At 37.8% G+C, this 25371-nt stretch overlaps 1 protein-coding gene across 3 annotated transcripts in view; it reads left to right on the forward strand.

Moving 5' to 3' along the window:
- The first annotated feature begins 322 nt into the window (after window positions 1-322).
- COP1 (COP1 E3 ubiquitin ligase) overlaps window positions 323-25371 on the forward strand; it is a 125443-nt gene continuing 100394 nt past the window's right edge. Inside the window, exons 1-5 of one of the 3 annotated variants that reach the window (XM_083360609.1) lie at window positions 323-396; window positions 566-630; window positions 21722-21781; window positions 22597-22694; window positions 25092-25168. In XM_083360609.1, the coding sequence (XP_083216735.1) occupies window positions 334-396; window positions 566-630; window positions 21722-21781; window positions 22597-22694; window positions 25092-25168 (363 nt within the window). In that variant the 5' untranslated portion in view covers window positions 323-333. Of the gene's footprint in view, window positions 397-565; window positions 631-20673; window positions 21230-21721; window positions 21782-22596; window positions 22695-25091; window positions 25169-25371 lie in introns of those variants that run through there. The other 2 variants (XM_083360607.1, XM_083360608.1) reach the window with 2 other exon arrangements.

A 25371-nucleotide genomic window follows, 5' to 3' on the forward strand; every position in this document is an offset into this window, starting at 1 on the left:
ATTGAATAACGAAAGCAGTAAATTGGGAGTTGGACATGTGTGTGCAGATACTGACATGTATGGATTTTAATATGCAGAAATATGCTTGTCTACACTCCAGACTCTTCTCTTAAAGAGGAAGATTAAACTAATATCCTCTTTACACTGATATCATAGAGAATTTATGGAAAACCTATGGAAAACAAATTCATGTAATTCTTCTCCTTGTATATCCTTAAGGAAATTTTCTTAATGAAGGAAAATTTATCAAGCAAACATCTGATTCACAATTTATTTTATGTTTTTTATTCTTCACGGAACTTGCAGGTTTCCAGGCATCCTGAAAACATCAAGATGCATGTGGGCCACAAGGAACCAGCAGGCCACGATTTAAATTTCAAGATGCGTTCCCATCAGGTACGCAATCTAGCATCTGAGGAATCTTTTGAGTGTGCATTACCGAGAAATATTTCATGTCATAATAAGAGGAGAAGAAGCCCAGGGTGAGTGGGAGGAAAGTGTGTGGAAGTGAGTGGGCTGTTGTAGAAATATATCCCTGACGTTTAATGTATTTTGGCTTTTCCAGATTCTTCAGACAAAAACACAAAGACTAGAAGTGGATCTGAAGAGAGCAAGGGAACAGAGTTTTATGTAAGTTTTGGCACAGTTGAAAATGTCTTTATGTGGTACAAAGACATTTTAGATATCCTCTCCAGAATAACTTCTGAAAAGTATTTAGTAACAATTTGCTGTTTATTATCTTCATGGATTATCAGCCATCAAGTCAGTGTTGACTCTTAATGCTCACCTAGTTTATCTTGTAGTTACTTATTATGAGATAATCACAGCTTAATCCTGCCACGTTCACACTTTAAGCACAACTTTCATAATTTTTACATTGACAATGGGATTGGCCATTGTATCAAATAAATAAATAAATAAATAAATGTATACATACATACATACATCAGCAGTGGAATTTCAGAGAGTTTGGCATTTCTTGCAATACAGTCAGATTATCGAGTAGGAAGAACACCGCATTCAGTGAAATTATAACTGTAAAGATTTTACTTCAGAGTAAAGGTAAAGGTTTCCTGTTAGTCATGTCTGACTCTAGGGCACAGTGTTCATCTCGTTTCTTGGCCGAGGGAGCCAGCATTGTCCAAAGACAATTTCCATATTCATGTGGCCAACATGGCTATACATCAAAGGTACATGGAATGCTGTTGCCTTCCCACTGAAGTGGTACCTATTAATCTACTTGCATTTCCTGCTGGGTGGGCAGGAGCTGGGGCAAATAATGGAGCTCAGAGCTCACCCCATTATAAGTGCTGAAGTCCTCGAGCATATTAAGGAGGATATGGTGGCAATTGTTCATTTCTCACAAATGAAAATAATTGGAGGGACATTTGTGCTAGCTACAGACTGGTGTAAACTGTGAATTAAGCCAATTCTGGATTAATGAAGCGGAATGAAAGCAGCATGGGGAAGGACACTGCTTTGAATGTTGAAGAGCGTTTTGGTAAATTTGACAACTTTCTCCTCACAACAGAAGGGAAATGATGAAAATTGTATTCTAGTAAAACTTGGAAAATAAGCTAGGAATAGCAACAGTTGAATTTGTTTTTTAAACAGATCCTCTCATAATGACTGCCAATTGTATTAATACTTTTCTTATCTCACGCTCCCTCATAAACAAGATACTGCCTTAATCACTGAGGAAGAAATCTGTTGGATGTTTTGACAGTTAGGCATTTGTGAGAAATGAGAACTTTCCCCTTCTCCTACATCCATAACTTTATTTTGCTTCTAGAAATCATTTTGAATTGATTTATGCCTTTCGTGGAATGTATACGAAAAATAAAAACAAATGGTTAAAGCATTATTTCCTTTATATGTACGTACAACCCCCAGACCCATGAAGGTATTTTTTACTTTTTATATTTTTAACTGAAGAAAAAGGTTGATAATTCAAGTAAAAAACCTAAGCGGGTTAATTTCTCTGTTTTTCATAATTTACAGAAAGACAATGGAAATTTCAAAACTCTTGATGGAAAAGGAGGAGCTTCAATTAAAAAATCAGGAGCTCATAAACAAAAATCTCCAACTGACGAAAGAAAAAGAGGAACTCTGTGCAGAATATGAAGAAAAGTTGAGGAAGTAAGAAATGTTTAGACAGCAAAGCTGACTTTCTCTTCCAGAATTTCATATTAAATTCTCCTTAGCTCCTTCCTCTGGTCGTACTTTATACAACATTCTGGGATGAATTATGTTGCCTGGAAAAATGTTAGGGAAAAGCAATAATGACTCTTTTTAACTTGTTCCAAATGTTCTGGCTCTCCAAGCATTATCTAGTGCCTTTTTCTGACCTCAGCAAGGCCTTGTTACTTTAAAGATTTTCATTTTTAGAGACTTTGTGTTTTATTAAAGCAATAGCAAGAGAAGAGATCACTGGGTCCCAGATGGGTATTAAACATCACGAATCTGTTCACAGGGAATCTTTGTGGCCCAATCACCTATGTTTAGGAATCCTTGGTTTTATCTCCCACCTACTAGTGTGCTTTCCAATCACGCCAGGTCCAGGCTTCCACTTTGTTCTTTATTTCAACCCTCACAAATTCAATCTCATCCATCATTCTGTACACATCAGAAACTTTGCTTCTGGAATTTTTTTATTGAAAAGTTTTACAATATATTTTTGAATACAAAAAACCCCCTCCTCCCCCTCCCCTCTCCCCAACCCCCCTCCCCTCCCCTCCCCCCTCCCCGACTTCCCAGAGCTGAATACAGGGTATAATAATACAAACAAGCATAATCTAAAATATGCGAACAACAATAATAAAACATTAAATTCTATCACACTTTAACACTCCATAGTCAAAATATTAATAAAATAACTACTAACTAATTATACATCATAAAAATCCGCTACTTATTCAAATGCTAAATGATACTTTTTAGTCCCATATTTATTCTGAATATATTCAATCCATCTTCTCCATTCCACAATGTATCTCTGTTGCGATTGATCTTTCAAATATGCTGAAATCTTTGCCATTTCCGCCAAGTTAGAAACTTTCAAAGTCCACTCTTCTATAGTCGGCAGTGCTTCCTTCTTCCAATATTGTGCTACTAAAAGTCTCGCTGCCGTAATTAAATTCAACATCAACTTTGTATCTATAACAGTAGTATCTGTAATAATACCCAATAAAAACAATTGCAGAGAAAACTTTATCCTTTTCTTAAATATCTTTTCCATATTCCACCAAATTTTAATCCAAAAAGCTTTAACCTTTTTACAAGTCCACCATATATGAAAATACGTTGCATCCTCACAGCCACACCTCCAACATTTGGGCTGGCAGTTCGGATACATACTTGCTAATTTTTTAGGGTCTAAGTGCCACCTATAAAACATTTTATAAAAATTCTCTCTTAAATTTTGGGCATGTGTAAATTTTACATTTCTAACCCAGATCTTTTCCCAAGTGTCCATTGTGATAACTTCTTGAAAATTCTGGGCCCACTCTTCTGGAAATTGTTTTGAATTGGCTTGTGCCTGTTCTAGTAGGTAAGAGAAAAAAGAAAAAAATGTCTTCAAGATCTGAAGATTCCTTGGTGATAATAATGGATTGTCAAATGCTAGATACTGAAAGGACAACCATTAACTTGTACTAATCAAACTCCTAAATATAGCAATCTTAACTTTAATGCTGAAGGAGCTAATCAAACCCCTTTAGAATATAACAGAGGTAGATTTACTGCTTCATCACTTTTACTGAGCATTTCCAAAGTACCCAGTAAATAATTGCAGCATTTGTTCCTGTAAGAAGAGCTTGGTAGCTGTTTTAATACAAATAGCAAAAACTACATTAATTAAAATTATAAAAATTGTATTGTAAACAAAATATCAGTTATTTCAATTAGTTTTAATTTTAAACAAGTTTTATGACTCAAATAAAAAACCCTAAGTGGGCTAATTTCCCTCTGCTCTTGATATTTTACAGAAAAAGTAGGTCAGATGACTCTGTACAATTAGAGAACCTCCGACAAGAGTATCAGAGTGTCAACCGCAAATGTGTGAAATACAGTGAAGAAAGAAAAGATCTCCTAAGAGAAATCAATGACCTTAGCGATGAACTTTATAGGTAAGAAATACGTATTTACATAGCAATCCTGACGTTTTCTTTCAAATTCAGATTTATTTGTTGGAGCCCGGAGCCCAGATATAATGGATAAAAGAAATATTCCATTCTTTTATATCTATGTATTAGTGAATAAGAGAAGAGCAACAGATATAATGGAATGTAAAAATAATTAAGAATGTAGTTACGCTTAATAATTCAAGGAAAAAATCACGTGGGCTAATTTCTCTCTGGTCCTTGTAACTCACAGAAAGACAACATTGATTTCAAAAATGTCATCAGAAAATGAAGAGCTCCGAATGAAGGCTGAGATGCTCGTGTTCAAAAATATTGAACTAACCGATGAGAAAGAGATGCTCTGCAGAGCGTATGAGGAAAAACTGTGCAGGTGAGGAATTTGTTAGATAGCCACCATGAATTCCTGTTCCAGAATTTCATAATAATTTCTCTTTAACTTAGAAATCTTGGAAAGACCTTAAATTCCCCTTAACTTAGGGGGGGAGGAACGAATTAGGATTCATTACACTTTTACATATACAAATCTAAGAGTTAGTCAGGAACGTATCTATAGGAGAGATCTTTCAACCCCCAACCCCCCGCTACCCAACAATATTTATATACTACAGTGAGTTTCCTGATAAATCAGGAAATCATCAGTTATAAATCAGTTCCAATTATTTTTAACTAAGAATGCTTTGTTGTTGGTGCACATTCACATCTAACCTTCTGATTTTTCTAGAGAGAAGCAACTGAGGAAGGGCTGCTGCATGTCATCGATGGACAACCCCCAGATGGTATCACCTAATAGCAGCGAATACAAAAGTGGCTCTGTGAGTGCCTGCCAAACAAGTGCAGTCATTAGCGAAGACGACTCAGAAGCTCTTCAAAAAATGAAGCCTCAAATGGTGGGATATCAACTAAAGGAGCAATGGCTTAAAGCTTCAGTAGACAGCCTCAAAATCAAAAAATCCAAAGAAGCCAGGCAAAATGTACTGACATGGCTTCAGCAAACTCTGGAAAAGCTGAAAGAAGATTCTGCTAAACTGTCAGGAGAGACCTTGGCAGAATGGCTAAAAGCATCCCTGATCAACCTTCAAGAGGGATGTGCTGAGTCATCCGCGGAGGATGTGAATGGCTGGTTGGAAGTATCCATAAATCACCTTCAAGAGGAAGGACCAGAAACATGTGATTTAGATGTGAAAGAATGGATTGAAGCATCTATTACAGCCATTCAACATCTACAAAAGTTCGAGTCTCGAGGAAAACTAAGAAAGAAGAAAGTAGAGGAAAAGAGGAAGGAGAGTGATTTGGATAGGATCTGCTTCCTCTGAAAGAAAGGATGGATGGATGGATGGCTTCAAATATCTTTAGCAAGTTTGAGAAAGCATAGTTTTATTGCACCCAGAAGATATGCAAGCATGGCTACAAACATTTCTGGAAAAAAAAACCTCAGATGAGCATCCCTGGAGGAATGGCTCTAGGAATCCATAGAAGAATCCCAGCAATATGTGAATGAATAGCTTGAGATAGCCTTAAAGAAGGGCCTGAAACATCCCATCCCATCCCATCTTGGTGTACACCTTTCTCTCGTTTCCGCTGCTCCTCATGTTACTAACATCAAAATGACCAAATGAACAAACTGGAAATATGTCACCAAGTCTTTACAATTTTGGTTTTCCAGAACCTCTTGGGCTTTTTTGGACCGAGTGACATACTGTTTTCCTAATGGACTATGGCATTACAACATGAGCTTCATAACCAATGAACACTTGTCATCAACAATTTTTACATTGCAAAGGGCCTTTCATCTGTTGTATATATAATTTTATTTTTGTGTGCAAAAAGGATTCTAAATTAATTGAGTCATGTCCTGCTGTGAAGTCTGATAGCTTGAGTTGAAGAGCCTATAAAATCTCAAATGACTCCAGTTGTTTTGTTCAAGTATGCTAATGTTCTAAGGTAAATATTATTCATACTATATAATATCCAGATGAGCACCTCAGTGGCATATTGTAGTTCTATGAGGTGTGGTGGGCTTCATAATTTGTTGACTGAAGAAATCACCATACCATATGTATATATGCAACTGCCATTATTTTTCAAGCTACATTACTTGAACACATGGCACACATCACAAATCAGATTCCTCTGCAATGCACTATTCCTTTGCATCTCAGGGGCTACCACAAAGAAGAGGGAGTCAAACTATTCTCCAAAGCACCTGAAAGCAGGACAAGAAGCAACGGATGGAAACTAGTCAAGGAGAGAAGCAACCTAGAACTAAGGAGAAACTTCCTGACAGTTAGAACAATTAACCAGTGGAACAACCTGCCTCTAGAGGTGGTGAATGCTCCAACACTGGAGGTTTTTAAGAAGAGACTGGACAGCCATTTGCCTGAAATGGTATAGGGTTTCCTGCCTGACCAGGGGGTTGGACTAGATGACCTCCAAGGTACCTTCCAACTTTATATTATTATTATTATTATTATTATTATTATTATTATTATTATTATTATTATTATTATTATTATTATTATTATTATTATTATTATTATTACCGTAGAACATTTAGAAATGCAATTACGTTCTTATGCTTCCAAAGCATTCTTCCTTATCTTCCTGTTACATTGATAACCATAAAAATACTCAAGGTCTCTTCGGATAAGATAGAATAAGATAGAAAACTTTATCCTTTTCTTAAATATCTTTTGCCTATTCCACCAAAGTTTAATCCAAAAAGCTTTAACCTTTTTACAAGTACACCATATATGAAAATACGTTGCATCCTCACAGCCACACCTCCAACATTTGGGCTGGCAGTTCGGATACATACTTGCTAATTTTTTAGGGTCTAAGTGCCACCTATAAAACATTTTATAAAAATTCTCTCTTAAATTTTGGGCCTGTGTAAATTTTACATTTCTAACCCAGATCTTTTCCCAAGTGTCCATTGTGATAACTTCTTGAAAATTCTGGGCCCACTCTTCTGGAAATTGTTTTGAATTGGCTTGTGCCTGTTCCAGTATGTAAGAGAAAAAAGAAAAAAAATGTCTTTAAGATCTGAAGATTCCTTGGTGATAATAATGGATTGTCAAATGCTAGATACTGAAAGGACAACCATTAACTTGTACTAATCAAACTCCTAAATATAGCAATCTTAACTTTAATGCTGAAGGAGCTAATCAAACCCCTTTAGAATATAACGGAGGTAGATTTACTGCTTCATCACTTTTACTGAGCATTTCCAAAGTACCCAGTAAATAATTGCAGCATTTGTTCCTGTAAGAAGAGCTTGGTAGCTGTTTTAATACAAATAGCAAAAACTACATTAATTAAAATTATAAAAATTGTATTGTAAACAAAATATCAGTTATTTCAATTAGTTTTAATTTTAAACAAGTTTTATGACTCAAATAAAAAACCCTAAGTGGGTTAATTTCCCTCTGCTCTTGATATTTTACAGAAAAAGTAGGTCAGATGACTCTGTACAATTAGAGAACCTCCGACAAGAGTATCAGAGTGTCAACCGCAAATGTGTGAAATACAGTGAAGAAAGAAAAGATCTCCTAAGAGAAATCAATGACCTTAGCGATGAACTTTATAGGTAAGAAATACGTATTTACATAGCAATCCTGACGTTTTCTTTCAAATTCAGATTTATTTGTTGGAGCCCGGAGCCCAGATATAATGGATAAAAGAAATATTCCATTCTTTTATATCTATGTATTAGTGAATAAGAGAAGAGCAACAGATATAATGGAATGTAAAAATAATTAAGAATGTAGTTACGCTTAATAATTCAAGGAAAAAATCACGTGGGCTAATTTCTCTCTGGTCCTTGTAACTCACAGAAAGACAACATTGATTTCAAAAATGTCATCAGAAAATGAAGAGCTCTGAATGAAGGCTGAGATGCTCGTGTTCAAAAATATTGAACTAACCGATGAGAAAGAGATGCTCTGCAGAGCGTATGAGGAAAAACTGTGCAGGTGAGGAATTTGTTAGATAGCCACCATGAATTCCTGTTCCAGAATTTCATAATAATTTCTCTTTAACTTAGAAATCTTGGAAAGACCTTAAATTCCCCTTAACTTAGGGGAGGGGGGAAACGAATTAAGATTCATTACACTTTTACATATACAAATCTAAGAGTTAGTTGGGAAGGTATCTATAGGAGAGATCTTTCAACCCCCAACCCCCCGCTGCCCAACAATATTTATATACTTCAGTGAGTTTCCTGATAAATCAGGAAATCATCAGTTATAAATCAGTTCCAATTATTTTTAACTAAGAATGCTTTGTTGTTGGTGCACATTCACATCTAACCTTCTGATTTTTCTAGAGAGAAGCAACTGAGGAAGGGCTGCTGCATGTCATCGATGGACAACCCCCAGATGGTATCACCTAATAGCAGCGAATACAAAAGTGGCTCTGTGAGTGCCTGCCAAACAAGTGCAGTCATTAGAGAAGACGACTCAGAAGCTCTTCAAAAAATGAAGCCTCAAATGGTGGGATATCAACTAAAGGAGCAATGGCTTAAAGCTTCAGTAGACAGCCTCAAAATCAAAAAATCCAAAGAAGCCAGGCAAAATGTACTGACATGGCTTCAGCAAACTCTGGAAAAGCTGAAAGAAGATTCTGCTAAACTGTCAGGAGAGACCTTGGCAGAATGGCTAAAAGCATCCCTGATCAACCTTCAAGAGGGATGTGCTGAGTCATCCGCGGAGGATGTGAATGGCTGGTTGGAAGTATCCATAAATCACCTTCAAGAGGAAGGACCAGAAACATGTGATTTAGATGTGAAAGAATGGATTGAAGCATCTATTACAGCCATTCAACATCTACAAAAGTTCGAGTCTCGAGAAAAACTAAGAAAGAGGAAATGGAGAGGATAAGAGGAAGGAGAGTGATTTGGATAGGATCTGCTTCCTCTGAAAGAAAGGATGGATGGATGGCTTCAAATATCTTTAGCAAGTTTGAGAAAGCATAGTTTTATTGCACCCAGAAGATATGCCAGCATGGCTACAAACATTTCTGAAAAAAACCTCAGATGAGCATCCCTGGAGGAATGGCTCTAGGAATCCATAGAAGAATCGCAGCAATATGTGAATGAATAGCTTGAGATAGCCTTAAAGAAGGGCCTGAAACATCCCATCCCATCCCATCTTGGTGTACACCTTTCTCTCATTTCTGCTGCTCCTCATGTTACTAACATCAAAATGACCAAACGAACAAACTGGAAATATGTCACCAAGTCTTTACAATTTTGGTTTTCCAGAACCTCTTGGGCTTTTTTGAACCGAGTGACATACTGTTTTCCTAATGGACTATGGCATTACAACATGAGCTTCATAACCAATGAACACTTGTCATCAACAATTTTTACATTGCAAAGGGCCTTTCATCTGTTGTATATATAGTTTTATTTTTGTGTGCAAAAAGGATTCTAAATTAATTGAGTTATGTCCTGCTGTGAAGTCTGATAGCTTGAGTTGAAGAGCCTATAAAATCTCAAATGACTCCAGTTGTTTTGTTCAAGTATGCTAATGTTCTAAGGTAAATATTATTCATACTATATAATATCCAGATGAGCACCTCAGTGGCATATTGTAGTTCTATGAGGTGTGGTGGGCTTCATAATTTGTTGACTGAAGAAATCACCATACCATATGTATATATGCAACTGCCATTATTTTTCAAGCTACATTACTTGAACACATGGCACACATCACAAATCAGATTCCTCTGCAATGCACTATTCCTTTGCATCTCAGGGGCTACCACAAAGAAGAGGGAGTCAAACTATTCTCCAAAGCACCTGAAAGCAGGACAAGAAGCAACGGATGGAAACTAGTCAAGGAGAGAAGCAACCTAGAACTAAGGAGAAACTTCCTAACAGTTAGAACAATTAAACAGTGGAACAACCTGCCTCTAGAGGTGGTGAATGCTCCAACACTGGAGGTTTTTAAGAAGAGACTGGACAGCCATTTGCCTGAAATGGTATAGGGTTTTCTGCCTGACCACCAGGGGGTTGGACTAGATGACCTCCAAGGTCCCTACCAACTTTATATTATTATTATTATTATTATTATTATTATTATTATTATTATTATTATTATTATTATTATTATTATTATTATTTATTATTATTATTATTATTATTATTATTATTATTATTATTATTATTATTATTATTATTATTATTATTACCGTAGAACATTTAGAAATGCAATTACGTTCTTATGCTTCCAAAGCATTCTTCCTTATCTTCCTGTTACATTGATAACCATAAAAATACTCAAGGTCTCTTCGGATAAGATAGAATAAGATAGAAAACTTTATCCTTTTCTTAAATATCTTTTGCATATTCCACCAAATTTTAATCCAAAAAGCTTTAACCTTTTTACAAGTACACCATATATGAAAATAAGTTGCATCCTCACAGCTACACCTCCAACATTTGGGCTGGCAGTTGGGATACATACTTGCTAATTTTTTAGGTTCTAAGTGCCACCTATAAAACATTTTATAAAAATTCTCTCTTAAATTTTGGGCCTGTGTAAATTTTACATTTCTAACCCAGATCTTTTCCCAAGTGTCCATTTTGATAACTTCTTGAAAATTCTGGGCCCACTCTTCTGGAAATTGTTTTGAATTGGCTTGTGCCTGTTCTAGTATGTAAGAGAAAAAAGAAAAAAAATGTCTTTAAGATCTGAAGATTCCTTGGTGATAATAATGGATTGTCAAATGCTAGATACTGAAAGGACAACCATTAACTTGTACTAATCAAACTCCTAAATATAGCAATCTTAACTTTAATGCTGAAGGAGCTAATCAAACCCCTTTAGAATATAACAGAGGTAGATTTACTGCTTCATCACTTTTACTGAGCATTTCCAAAGTACCCAGTAAATAATTGCAGCATTTGTTCCTGTAAGAAGAGCTTGGTAGCTGTTTTAATACAAATAGCAAAAACTACATTAATTAAAATTATAAAAATTGTATTGTAAACAAAATATCAGTTATTTCAATTAGTTTTAATTTTAAACAAGTTTTATGACTCAAATAAAAAACCCTAAGTGGGCTAATTTCCCTCTGCTCTTGATATTTTACAGAAATAGTAGTTCAGATGAGTCTGTACAACTAGAGAACCTCCGACAAGAGTATCAGAGTGTCAACCGCAAGTGTCTGAAATACAGTGAAGAAAGAAAAGATCTCCTAAGAGAAATTAATGACCTTAACGATGAACTTTGTAGGTAAGAAATACGTATTTACATAGCAATCCTGACGTTTTCTTTCAAATTCAGATTTATTTGTTGGAGCCCTGAGCCCAGATATAATGGATAAAAGAAATATTCCATTCTTTTATATCTATGTATTAGTGAATAAGAGAAGAGCAACAGATATAATGGAATGTAAAAATAATTAAGAATGTAGTTACACTTAATAATTCAAGGAAAAAATCACGTGGGCTAATTTCTCTGTGGTCCTTGTAACTTACAGAAAGATAACATTGATTTCAAAAATGTCATCAGAGAATGAAGAGCTCCGAATGAAGGCTGAGATGCTCGTGTTCAAAAATATTGAACTAACCGATGAGAAAGAGATGCTCTGCAGAGCGTATGAGGAAAAACTGTGCAGGTGAGGAATTTGTTAGATAGCCACCATGAATTCCTGTTCCAGAATTTCATAATAAATTCTCCTTAACTTAGAAATCTTGGAAAGACCTTAAATTCCCCTTAACTTAGGGGGGGGGGAAACGAATTAGGATTCATTACACTTTTACATATACAAATCTAAGAGTCGGGAAGGTATCTATAGGAGAGATCTTTCAACCCCCAACCCCCCGCTGCCCAACAATATTTATATACTACAGTGAGTTTCCTGATAAATCAGGAAATCATCAGTTATAAATCAGTTCCAATTATTTTTAACTAAGAATGCTTTGTTGGTGGTGCACATTCACATTTAACCTTCTGATTTTTCTAGAGAGAAGCAACTGAGGAAGGGCTGCTGCATGTCATCGATGGACAACTCCCAGATGGTATCACCTAATAGCAGCGAATACAAAAGTGGCTCTGTGAGTGCCTGCCAAACAAGTGCAGTCATTATGGAAGATGACTCAGAAGCTCTTCAAAAAATGAAGCCTCAAATGGTGGGATATCAACTAAAGGAGCAATGGCTTAAAGCTTCAGTAGACAGCCTCAAAATCAAAAAATCCAAAGAAGCCAGGCAAAATGTACTGACATGGCTTCAGCAAACTCTGGAAAAGCTGAAAGAAGATTCTGCTAAACTGTCAGGAGAGACCTTGGCAGAATGGCTAAAAGCATCCCTGATCAACCTTCAAGAGGGATGTGCTGAGTCATCCGCGGAGGATGTGAATGGCTGGTTGGAAGTATCCATAAATCACCTTCAAGAGGAAGGACCAGAAACATGTGATTTAGATGTGAAAGAATGGATTGAAGCATCTATTACAGCCATTCAACATCTACAAAAGTTCGAGTCTCGAGGAAAACTAAGAAAGAAGAAAAGTAGAGGAAAAGAGGAAGGAGAGTGATTTGGATAGGATCTGCTTCCTCTGAAAGAAAGGATGGATGGATGGCTTCAAATATCTTTAGCAAGTTTGAGAAAGCATAGTTTTATTGCACCCAGAAGATATGCAAGCATGGCTACAAACATTTCTGAAAAAAACCTCAGATGAGCATCCTTGGAGGAATGGCTCTAGGAATCCATAGAAGAATCGCAGCAATATGTAAATGAATAGCTTGAGATAGCCTTAAAGAAGGGCCTGAAACATCCCATCCCATCCCATCTTGGTGTACACCTTTCTCTCATTTCTGCTGCTCCTCATGTTACTAACATCAAAATGACCAAATGAACAAACTGGAAATATGTCACCAAGTCTTTACAATTTTGGTTTTCCAGAACCACTTGGGCTTTTTTGGACCGAGTGACATACTGTTTTCCTAATGGACTATGGCATTACAACATGAGCTTCATAACCAATGAACACTTGTCATCAACAATTTTTTACATTGCAAAGGGCCTTTCATCTGTTGTATATATAGTTTTATTTTTGTGTGCAAAAAGGATTCTAAATTAATTGAGTCATGTCCTGCTGTGAAGTCTGATAGCTTGAGTTGAAGAGCCTATAAAATCTCAAATGACTCCAGTTGTTTTGTTCAAGTATGCTAATGTTCTAAGGTAAATATTATTCATACTATATAATATCCAGATGAGCACCTCAGTGGCATATTGTAGTTCTATGAGGTGTGGTGGGCTTCATAATTTGTTGACTGAAGAAATCACCATACCATATGTATATATGCAACTGCCATTATTTTTCAAGCTACATTACTTGAACACATGGCACACATCACAAATCAGATTCCTCTGCAATGCACTATTCCTTTGCATCTCAGGGGCTACCACAAAGAAGAGGGAGTCAAGCTATTCTCCAAAGCACCTGAAAGCAGGACAAGAAGCAACGGATGGAAACTAGTCAAGGAGAGAAGCAACCTAGAACTAAGGAGAAACTTCCTGACAGTTAGAACAATTAACCAGTGGAACAACCTGCCTCTAGAGGTGGTGAATGCTCCAACACTGGAGGTTTTTAAGAAGAGACTGGACAGCCATTTGACTGAAATGGTATAGGGTTTCCTGCCTGACCAGGGGGTTGGACTAGATGACCTCCAAGGTCCCTTCCAACTTTATATTATTATTATTATTATTATTATTATTATTATTATTATTATTATTATTATTATTATTATTATTAATTACCGTAGAACATTTAGAAATGCAATTATGTTCTTATGCTTCCAAAGCATTCTTCCTTATCTTCCTGTTACATTGATAACCATAAAAATACTCAAGGTCTCTTCGGATAAGATAGAATAAATATGGTATTTAAGGAATGCAATAGAAAGCATTCACAATTTATTTATTTATTTATTTTGTTACATTTATATACCGCCCTTTCCCGGAGGACTCAGGGGGGTTTACAGGGTAATTAAAAACCAAAAATACAAAAGTTAAAAAACCAAGTTTAAAAAAGATTGTGTTCAACATACACATCTTATCTATTTAAGTACATTCTGTTTCAGATTTCAATAAGATGGTCTAAACTCCATTCTTCTTGAGTCTTATTCTAGCTTTTTTCCTTTGCCAAATCATCACTTTTGTCAGAGCCTTGGTGGAGCAGTGGGCTAATGCCTCCTTAAGTAACACCAGCTGCCTGCAATTATTGCAGGTTCGCATCCCACCAGGCTCAAGGTTGACTCAGCCTTCCATCCTTCCGAGGTAGGTAAAATGAGGACCCAGATTGTTGGGGGCAATAAGCTGACTTTGTAATAATGCCGCTTGGGGGGGGGAGTCCTAATAAGCAGGCATATACATAGAATGAAGGCTACTGCTAAGCTTGTAAGCCGCCCTGAGTCTTCGGAAAGGGCGGGATATAAATGGAATTAAAATAAATAAATAAATAAAAATAATTTTTTTTCCTTGAAAACATTTTGCTTCTCATTCAAGAAGCTTCTTCAGTGTGGTGTAAAATAGTTACACATAATATACCATGTCCACTATTTTTTAACTAAACTTCTCTGACCCACTTCCCATATTTTTAAAAACAGCAATAATCAGTAACATTTAGCTATATTTTCTTTGTATAACTGTCCTGTGTTTGTATGTGTGTGTGTGTGTGTGTGTCTGTGTGTGTCTGTGTGTGTAAGTATGTGTGAGTGTATAATTTGGGGTTAACAGTAACTTAACACTGCTGGCTTTTCATCTGAGAAACCTATTTTTTTCACTATTCATCTTCTATCAAATATATATCTTTCCAGATTATGTAGAAAATATTATTTTTGTCAGAAAACCCTAATTAAGATTTTTTTGAGGAAACATGCACAATGCACAATGTCATTAAATTTCATTTTGTTTGAGCCAACTTCTTATAAAAGAATTACCATTGTTTTAATAAAATAATTTAAATCAATTTTTACTTGATTTCAAATTAAATGAATTATATTGGTTGACAATTTTTTTAGTACAATTGCCAAATGTAATAAACTGGTTTTAGGTATATGTGTGCACTAATTATTTCAACACCAATACATTTCAAATTAAATTTTAAGAACATATTCTATTTGTAAATGAATACAAATGCAGGTTTGCTAATAAATAGAGAAAAAACCAAAGTTTTGATAAAGAACTTAAAAGAAAAACAGAAAATGCAACTTGAAAAAAAAACAAACCTTCAAATAGTTAAAAAAGTTAAGTATTTGGGAATTTATTTAATAGCAAGATGTCCAACAATAAAAGAGGATAACTATGTAAAGTTACTAAAACAAATAAAACTAGACTTAGAAAATTGGAAAAATCTTCAACTTTCAATGCTGGGAAGAATAGCTACAATTAAAATGAACATCTTACCGAAAATACTCTTTGTATTTCAAACTATTCCCATAAAATTAGAAAATATATCATTGTTAAGATATAAGGCACTAGTGACTATAACCTTGGAAGAATAATAAATTCTCCAGGTGTGGTGGAGGGAAAGACAAAGATTGTGCATAAGTGGGAGGGTTGGTTGACGTCATTTCGAAAGATGACAAGCATCCCAAATCTAACAACAGTTGGGACTGGAAGAAGGCAGATAATCCAAGCCTCATCGGTGGAATTAAGCCCAGCAGGGCAAAGATCCATAGAAGAGGTGATGCCATGGGAGGCAAACAACTAACTGTTCTCAAACAAGTTCCCAGAAGGGTAAGAGGCCTGAGAAGGCCCTACCAACATATCACATCGAAATTAATAAAACAGAACATCAATTTTAGGTGGCTGATGCCAGAAGCGATTCTGGTGACCTGGCAAGAAAAAGATACAGGCTAGATACGATTGACAAAGCAGAAGAGTTTTTCTAGCAGCACCCTAGGCAATGAAGATGAATTAGAAGAAAGAGAGTTAGGAGAAGAGAACAACACAGAGAAATATAATAGAAAGACACGAGAATCACAAGGCAAAGAACAGGAATGAAGACACAAGGCTGAGTACAGAGAAAGTCATTCTTTTATTCTTGCTGGAACTGTACTTGAGCTTGGGCTGCACCCAGCCACAACATATAGCCTAGCCCTAAGGTGGCAGCCAATAGGTTTGAACCCATGTTTGCTGCCTGGGGCTGACCAACTGCAGGACCGGAGACAGCCTGCCTGGGTTGCTGGAGAGCCGTTAGCTCTCCAGCAACGCACGTGGTGTAATCCCCCCAGCCCAATACATAACACCCCTTCCTCCTAGGATCAGACTATAATACCCCTTAATAAGCTTAACAGCAGTCAAGACTTATGAGTCACTCCCAACAACCATAATAAAATAATAACAAAAAATAATAAATAATAATGCTATAAATTCAAGGTGGCTAGAATGACATTAATCGACCTTTACAGACGTGCCATTGTAGTAGGGACTACAATAAGATTAAACAATGGCTAAACGGCTTGCCAATGCAGTAAGGACTACAATGAGATTAAACAATGTCTCATGAACATGCTTACAAGCAGTACAGGCAGTTTAAAAATGCCTCAATTTCTGTAGGTAGTGGTACAATTGTCACAACACTATACATCACTTTATTTTACAATAGAGTAAAACCTGGAATTCAGGAGAAACTTCTTAAGAGACAGGACAATTAACCAGTGGAACAACTTGCTGTCAGAAGTTTTTGGAGGTTTTAAAGAAAAGACTGCTCATCACTTGTCTGAAATGGTATATGGTCTTCTGTCTGAGCAGGGGGTTGGACTAGAAGACCTCCAATATCCCTTCAAGGTCTATTCTGATTAATTGATTGATTGACTGCAGCATTGCTAGCATAACAAGGCCTATGTGGAAGGGAAGGGATGCCTTATTAGGAAAGTGCTCAGACTTCCATGCCCAACAGTTATGGGCCATAGTCTGAAGGTAGTTGGGAACTCCTGGGACCTCACTGAATTCAGACAGCCTTTCCTTGCCTGTGGTGTGACCTGAGTTAGATCTTTCAGGGAGATTCCCCGCCACAAGGCTGTTGGGAAGGACTGTGCAGATGATGTGCTACCAAATAAGACAAAATGTAATTTTAGCCTACATCAGCACTGTTTCCAAACGATGGTTCTAAATTCTTAGAATTTAAAGAGTTGAATATAATTGAGATTTTTAAAAATGATGGAGACACAATTAACACTTTTCAAATAGCTGAAAAAATCAAGACCTATTCTCTATTGTTTCAGAGTATAGGACATGGCATAATGACAGAAATATTAGGAATAAAAAGTTTTAATGGTAACAACAGCCAGGAAGCAGAGACTAAGGAAGTTTCTGGGAAATGAACTAAATGAACTAAAACAACAAAAAAGATACACCCCCCCCCCAAAAAAAAGGAAAAAGAGAAAAGGAAAAGCAATTTCAAGAGTGGTGCGAGAGAAACTTGAGGGTGCTTTATTTTTGAGACTAAGAAAGCTGAGGAGTCATAACTTAAAAAAAGATGGTGCACTAAATCATAATCCAGAGAATGGTAATAGAAAGTAACAATGTCATCTGCCATGGAAATCTCCTTTTACTAAGAACACTAGTGGATAGACATGATACATTTGAGCAGCTGAAATCAAGCTGAACACAATTGGCTATCAACTGCCAATCACTGGATCTTTCAATTAAAATACCTCAACAGTGTGAATATTGTTGTGGAGCAGGGGTATCAAACTGGCAGCCTGTGGGTTGGATGTTGTTGTGATTCAGGGTCAGCCTGTGGGTTTGGCAGTTGGGTCGGACGATTCAGAGGAGGAGGAGAGGGGTGTTGAAGAGCTTGCTGAGAATAATATTGAGGCTCCACAGAGCCCTCAGCCAGGCCCCTCCCATCTGGTCACGACACAGACCCAACTGTGTGAGCCTGACAGCGTGGATGAAGATGACCCACAGCTGGCCCTGTTCAAGGATGCCTGACGCAGGAGGCAGTCAATCAGAAGTAAACAGAGGAAGGCAATGGGGCACCTTGGAAGAAGGCAGAGAGAAGCCACGCCCTGAACCGTTTAAAAGGGGAATGTGTGGGAGGGCTGGTTTGCTGAAGGCAACCGTTTGAATAGCTCCTGTTTCATGGTTCGTGTTTGCTCTCTTTGCTCTGTTTATGTTTTTATGTTAATAAATTTGGCAGGCTTAGTTCCAGCCTCTTGTAAAAGGGGTTGTCCCTGTCTTTTCTGCAGGGCCGGTAGCAGGCTGGTACAGAACAGATGTGTCCCACACAGGCCACACTGACCCGGCTCCGCAAATGCAAAAAAAAAGTCAGTATACAACACATGATATGATCAAGTTTGATACCCATGTTGTGGACGAACAGTTGCTGTTTCAATATCACAACCCCCTAATCTTTGGACCACAAGGCTGTTCTTCTCAGGAATGTGACAGACGGAACAAGTTTTGACACTGTGAGAACCCTTCCTTCTGAAAAGTTTGTCCATCTCTTATCCTCCACCAGTAGGGCCTGCAGATTTTATTTTGAGTTTAGAGTCACATATACATAGCTTTTCATAGAAGGGGTAAAAAAATACACCTTCACTATGGATGCTCATAGCCTCTGAATTATTCCAAACATATCCGGCTGTAAGAAGCTGATGACTCTGAAAGCAAAGATGACTCAGTCCCAGTTGAGGAAGACAGTACTATCAATCTACCAGAAGAGTTGGAAGGGACCTTGAAGGTCTTCAACCCCCTGCTCAAGCAAGAGACCCTATACAATTTCAGACAAGTAACTGTCCAGTCTCTTCTTAAAAAACTTCACTGACGAAGTACCCACAACTACTGGAGGCAAGCTGTTCCACTTGTTAATTGTTCTCACTGTTAGGAAATTTCTTCTTAGTTCCAGGTTGCTTCTCTCTTTGATCAGTTTCCAACTAGGATTTTTGAAAGATATCACATATTGCATCTGCAATAACATCTGCCAGCTCCTTAAGAACTCTGGGATGTAAACCATCAGGTCCCAGTGATTTATATTTGTCAAGATGAGATAGGTATTCTCTAACCATTTTCTTGCTTAATTTTTTTCCTAGTCTGTCTTTTATGGTTAGTTTTCGGTAGGTTGGACTATAGTGTCAGAAACTCCTTCAATCTTTCTTTTTTGGGGCTCTGTAATTATGGTGGGAGGGAGGAAGTTTGTAGCCACTGGGAGGGGGCTTCGGGCTATACTTCCTCTGTATTGTTCTTCTTCAACTTTGGTGTGAGAAGGAGAATGGAATGTCCCAGGGGCCATCTGTCTTATCTCCAGTCAATTGTGAGATCTGGTGAAGCGCCTGGTAACCGTCCCTTATCAGCTCCAGTTCCCATAACAACTTTGCACTGTGGATTGGACAAACACAAACTGGACAGTTGGGCTATGGGGTGGGGTTTTGTGAAAAGTTTTAATGTAGCAATTTGTGCAGGAAAACTTTAGATCTTGCTTTGCTCTCTTGCTATCACTATCTCTCAATGAAAGGTCCTTTTCAAACTGCCTGCTTCAAGAGTTCTGCTTTCTTGGTTGAGGCAGGACTTTACATATAGTTTCTTTTTGTGTGAAGACTGATGCAAAGAATGAGTTAAGCAGCTCTGCCTTCTCTCTACTGCATATTAACTTTCTTGCCATCTTTTCTCTTTAGTGGACTGTTTCCTTGACTATTTTCTTGTTATTTATATGTTGAAATAACTTTTTTAAAAATTATCTTTGACGTTTGTTGCAAGTTTGGGTTCGTTCTTAGCCTTATCTTTCCTGACCTTATCTTTGCAGATTTGGGCTATATCCTGGTATTCCATCTCAGTTACGTTTCTCTCTTGCTAAAACCAAAGGTTTCAGCTGTTGCAAGAAAAGACAGACATAATCAGCAGACAATGCAATGTCAATGGCTATTGCACACTAAAACTGTAAAACCTGGCCAATTTGATAATAATTGAGTTTTGTTAAAACAGGTGGTTTGCCAATAAATATGCAGAAATCTAACTGATCTCCAAAGGGAAAAAGTGCCAACTTGTTTAGTAGCCCCCAAAGGCATTTTATGAAAACAACAACCACCACCCCTTCCCCCAGAAATTGATGTCCTTCTCCATCTAATGAAGGCAATAGTTGAGCGGGACCACAGAACGAAGGCCAAACCCAAGTCATAATCGGAAATTTTAGGTGTCTGAAGGCTGCAGCCGCGCAAACTGAACCTACGTAGGACTAGGGTTTTGGAAATTGAGGAGTTTGCCGACGACAGTTCAATCGCTTCCTCGCACGACGTTGTCGGTAAGGAAGGCGAACCCCACAATCGGTTATGACTCACGGACTCAGGAATTCTGGGAGTTGAAGTCCATAAAAGAGCCAAGGTTGCCTACCCCTGCCATAGAGGGAGCAAGGAGGTTCTTCAGCGGCGCATGCGTCGTTGTTAGTCCCGCCTCCGAAGTGCAGGATGCGTCTTGGTAAATTTCGACAAGCGGGAGGTATTTCCCCGCCCCTTTTGCTTTCGGATAGGGAGGAGGACAGCCAGCGGGAGTCTGGGAACCAATCAGATTCGGCGAACTGGCTTCCTGAGGCGGGACGACGGTGAGAGTTTGTATTTTCTCTGTAGAAGCCTTATTGTTCCTCTCTGCCCGCACTTGGTCTGTCTGTGTGTGTGCGTGTGTGTTTGCGTGTTTGCGTGTGTGGCGGTGGTGGGGAAGCGATGCGTTGATTCGCGAGGAGGAAAGGCTCGTTTTCGCCGCCGTAGCTGGCCCAGGCAGGCCTCGGCAATGTCCGGAAGCAGGCCATCGCCGCAGCACCCTCCGGCCGGGCCGGGTGCTGCGGCCCCTCCGGGCTCCTCCTCGACCTCCTCGGTCACCACCTCGGCCTGCTTGGGCACCGCGATGGCGATGGCGACGGGCACATCAGCGGTGCCTTCGCGACCCGTGTTGGTGGCGGCCGCTGTGTCTGGATCCTCCTCCTCCTCCTGCGGCGGGGGCCTTTCTCGCCTGGCGGGGACCCGAGTCGGGAGCGGCAGTAGCACAGCCAGCAGCGGCAGTGGCGCCAGGAAGAGGCCGCTACTGACTCCGCTTTGCAACGGCCTTCTGAATTCCTACGAGGACAAAAGCAACGATTTCGTATGGTGAGTGGCGCGGGACGGGTGGGGGAGGTGCTGCTACTCCCGTTGTGTTTTTTGGGGGTGGCGGGAGAGCAGGGCTGCGGGGTGGTCGTGGGGTGAGGCTGGGGGTGCAGTCGCAGCAAGGACTCGGGTCCCTATTTAAATTAAAAGTGTGGTACCTGAGATAACTTCTATCAATCACTTTTTCCAGGTACATACATGAAGAAATAATTTGTTACTTGGATGTGTATTTAAATGTCTTCTGTATCATATCTTTTAAGTGTCCGCATATTTTTCTAGATTTTTCTTTAGATTTTAAGTCATATAAATGATTAGCGTTTGGTCTCTGGGCTTTCTGTTAAGAGATTCGTAGAGGCTTCTCAATGCTGGTGGTGTGTAACAAATGTTTAATCAACTCTTGGGTTCATTCCTTTCTCTCTGCCTCTTCCATTAAAAGAAAGGATGTTTGTTTATAAACCTTCATCAGTATTTATATGCTTTTCTTTCCTTTTCAAGCCCCATCTGCTTTGATATGATTGAAGAAGCTTACATGACAAAATGTGGACACAGTTTCTGGTAAGGTTGCTTGATAAAACTGTTTAGCAAGAGAGATTTATTTATAAAATGAAAAAGTATGAACTAAAATTAATTTGTTAAATGGACATTTCAAACCCACTATCTTCATTGGAGATATCCTGGGATAACTTAAAATATTTTCTATCTCAATGGTAGCACTGACATAGCTTTACTGTAAACAAATAAATAACTATTAAAACATATCAAAACAATTTGGTGGATAAAGCAAGGCAGGACACATGCATCAGATTCTTGTAAGTGACTCTGAATTCTTCAAAGCCGTCAATGGTTTTTAATATTCTAACTCTTAAAAGGTGATTTTTTTTTAACTGATGTGTCTCATCCAGTGCTTTTTTTGTAAAAGAAAAAGGTGCCGGAACTCACATGTGTCATACAACCCACCTTGCCTACCCTACAAGGTTCCATACAAAAAAGGTGCTGGAACTCCGTTCTGAGCGTTCTATGACAAAAAAGGCCCTGGTCTCATCAAAAGTCTGGATGCATACAATTCTTTCTGCACTTTTGTATGTTATGAAATGTCTTTGAAGATGATAAATCTGTTGTAGGCAATAATATTTTAAAACTGCCTATTTATATCCAATATATTGTTGCTGTTGGCAACAAGGTAATATTAGTTATAAAAATAATTGCCCAGAACTTGAAGATGCTTCATTTATTTGATCTGTCTTTAGTACCCAACCACCTGGTACCATAGCTCCAATTCCTCAACTAACAATGTGATGTATCATATTCAGAAACACATCTTAATAAATTTGTGCAGTATTTCTCACTGTTCTGTTATTTTTCTTGAACAGTTACAAGTGCATTCATCAAAGCCTGGAAGATAACAACAGATGTCCCAAATGTAATTATGTTGTGGATAACATTGATCATCTATATCCCAACTTTTTAGGTAAGTTTTAATGTTCACTGATATAGCCTTCAATCATATTTTGTTAACTTTCTCATTAGCTGAACCTTTATTGCTGGGTGTTTATTTCTTTATTATGCTTGACATGCTTCTGTTAATTTTGTAGAACATAGGCTGTATTCCTGGACATCTAATATCTGAATATCTTTCAGGTATTCAGTGATATAAAAATCAGTCTAGCTTTGCAAACCAAGTGATGAAGTTGAGAGAATCTGTGATGGACCATGATTGTGAAAGCAACAAATTGAAAACGATTAGTAACCAAATAATTTAATAATGCTTAGCCATATTTGATTTTGAGATGTGAATAGAGGAGGGGAAGATCAAAATAGGCCTTATGCTAAATGTATACTCGGAATAAAATCTTCTTAAGTCATAGTGCCTATGTCTTAATTCTCCTGCCAAGATGGGTTTATAATCTTTTTTCTGCTCTTTTTTTCGGAAATGGTGGCATTTGTATGGTGTTTTGATAATAGTCTTTTCTGATCTTGGACTTTTTCCTAGTGATCAGCCCTCAGATTGCTGATCAACAATTTTTTTTAAACATTTATGTTTCATGTAAATGATAAGTTAGAAATAGGAAAAATAAAACTGAATTAGAGTTTATTCTTCCCTTTAGTTTTGTGTGAGTAGGAGAGAAACATACATGAAACTAATATGGAGGGTAGAAAAAAGTGTGCAAGTATGTAATTTGGTTGTATATCATGCGAATAAGTCTGTTTTGTACATTTGACAATCTAGCTAAAGTTATAGAAGAGCAATTTTAAGGACTTTCTGTACCTATGGCGTATATTTTACTATAGGTAATGTGAACTAGGACATATTCAAGAAAATGTGATTCATTTTCAAATGCTTAGTTTCATAAAATTAATTAGTAACATAATGAATAAGTGAAACTGAACAACTGAAGTTGTTAAAATACAATCGAGTTAACATCTGCTGTAAGTAGACTATTGTGTACAATAAAAACGTAACTTTTAATATTCCTACATATTAGATGAGCTTCAATCTCCTTGCTTTACTCATATTTGTACTTAAATGCTCATTGCCTAGATCATTAGGGATATATCCCATTAAAAATTTAGCTATTTTTATTTTCTATTACCCAGCTAAAAATGACTCCTGGTTGTTTGCAGAAAGTAACATCAAAAAGCATCAAATCACAGTAACTTCAACAAAATCCAAATTATATAATATACATGGCTACCAAATTATCAAACAACCTTCAAGTACCTATTAAAACAACATTGCTTCAGTGGCTTTCTTGAAAGGTTAATAACAGGAGTATCAAATATGGTGGAGGCCATCAAGGAAGAGGGCTGCCTTAGGGCCCCTGTCCTTTGAATATTTGTAGGGATGAGATTCTAAGCATCCTCTCCCTGTCTGTATTATACTATTTGAGCAGATTATGCCTGGGGGGGAGATGGCTCTTTGGAATCAAGCCACTCAGTCACTGACCACCAGTTTAGTGAATGAAGCACAAGAGTTACACTTGCATAATGGCTGCTACAATTCTTTACCAATGGTAGCTTTAGATTGTGTTTCAGTGAAATCCATGTAGAATGGTTACAGTAACACAAAGGTGTGGTAAGAATGGCATGCTTTATTTTCACCAAATATTTCTGATTTAATGTGCTACCACTATGATGTCTAGGTTATTAATATGTTAGAGGAGGCTGGCTGCCCACAAATGTGAATGTATTTAATGGTCACATTTGATGAACCAGTTACAGCAGGGGTGTCAAACTCAATTTCATTGAGGGCCGCATCAGCATCGCAATTGCCCTCAGGGGGCCGGGTGGGTATGGCCAGGGTGGGCGTGGCTAGAGTGCGTATGGCCTACTGGGTGGGCGTGGCCAGCTCTACATCGTTCGCATCAAGGGTGCCTGGGCAAGAGTGGGAGAGAACTGAGGGTCTCTGGCAGAAGGAGGGTCTCTGGGCCAGGGCCAAGACAGTGGGGGCCATTCCTTCACTGTTTCCAGGATGGCTGCGCAGGCCACATGAAACCATGTTGCGGGCCTTGTGTTTGACATGTCATGTCTGAGTTACAGAATGATGAAGATGCATCTTAATTTGATGTAGTGTATATGGTTTGCTGAAATTTAATGAGTGACTGTATTCATCAATACTGCTATATAAATTAAAAATACTCTATATACAGTATACATTTTCCAGGATAATATTGGAATTCTTTTTATTCTGATTGGCAAGGGAGTAATAATATTTGTTGCTCTACTGTGTTTGATCTTACTGAATTAATAAAAGTGCAGTGTTGAAGTTTACTCATTTGATCTTCTTAGTATGCATTTATTTGTAAGACAGTTTGTCTTTTCTCTGTCATTTTAAAATGTACTACTTAGATCTTTTTTCCCCCTGTAGTGAATGAGCTCATCCTTAAACAGAAGCAAAGATTTGAGGAAAAGAGATTCAAATTGGACCATTCAGTGAGTAGCACCGTATGTCCCAATCTTCTTTCTTTCATTTGTTTATTTCTGGGCTTAAGGGATGGATTGCATGGTATTCCTATGTTCTAAGCATTTGAGAATGTCTGTTTCTTTGGCAGACAGCTCAGTTAATCTGTGTAAGCAAAGTGTTATTTGGGATTTTCATTATACAGTGTAACTTTACTATTTAATATAATGGTTTTTGATAGATTTAT

Source organism: Vipera ursinii, assembly GCF_947247035.1.
Source record: "Vipera ursinii genome assembly, chromosome: 3".
NCBI lineage: Eukaryota > Metazoa > Chordata > Lepidosauria > Squamata > Viperidae > Vipera > Vipera ursinii.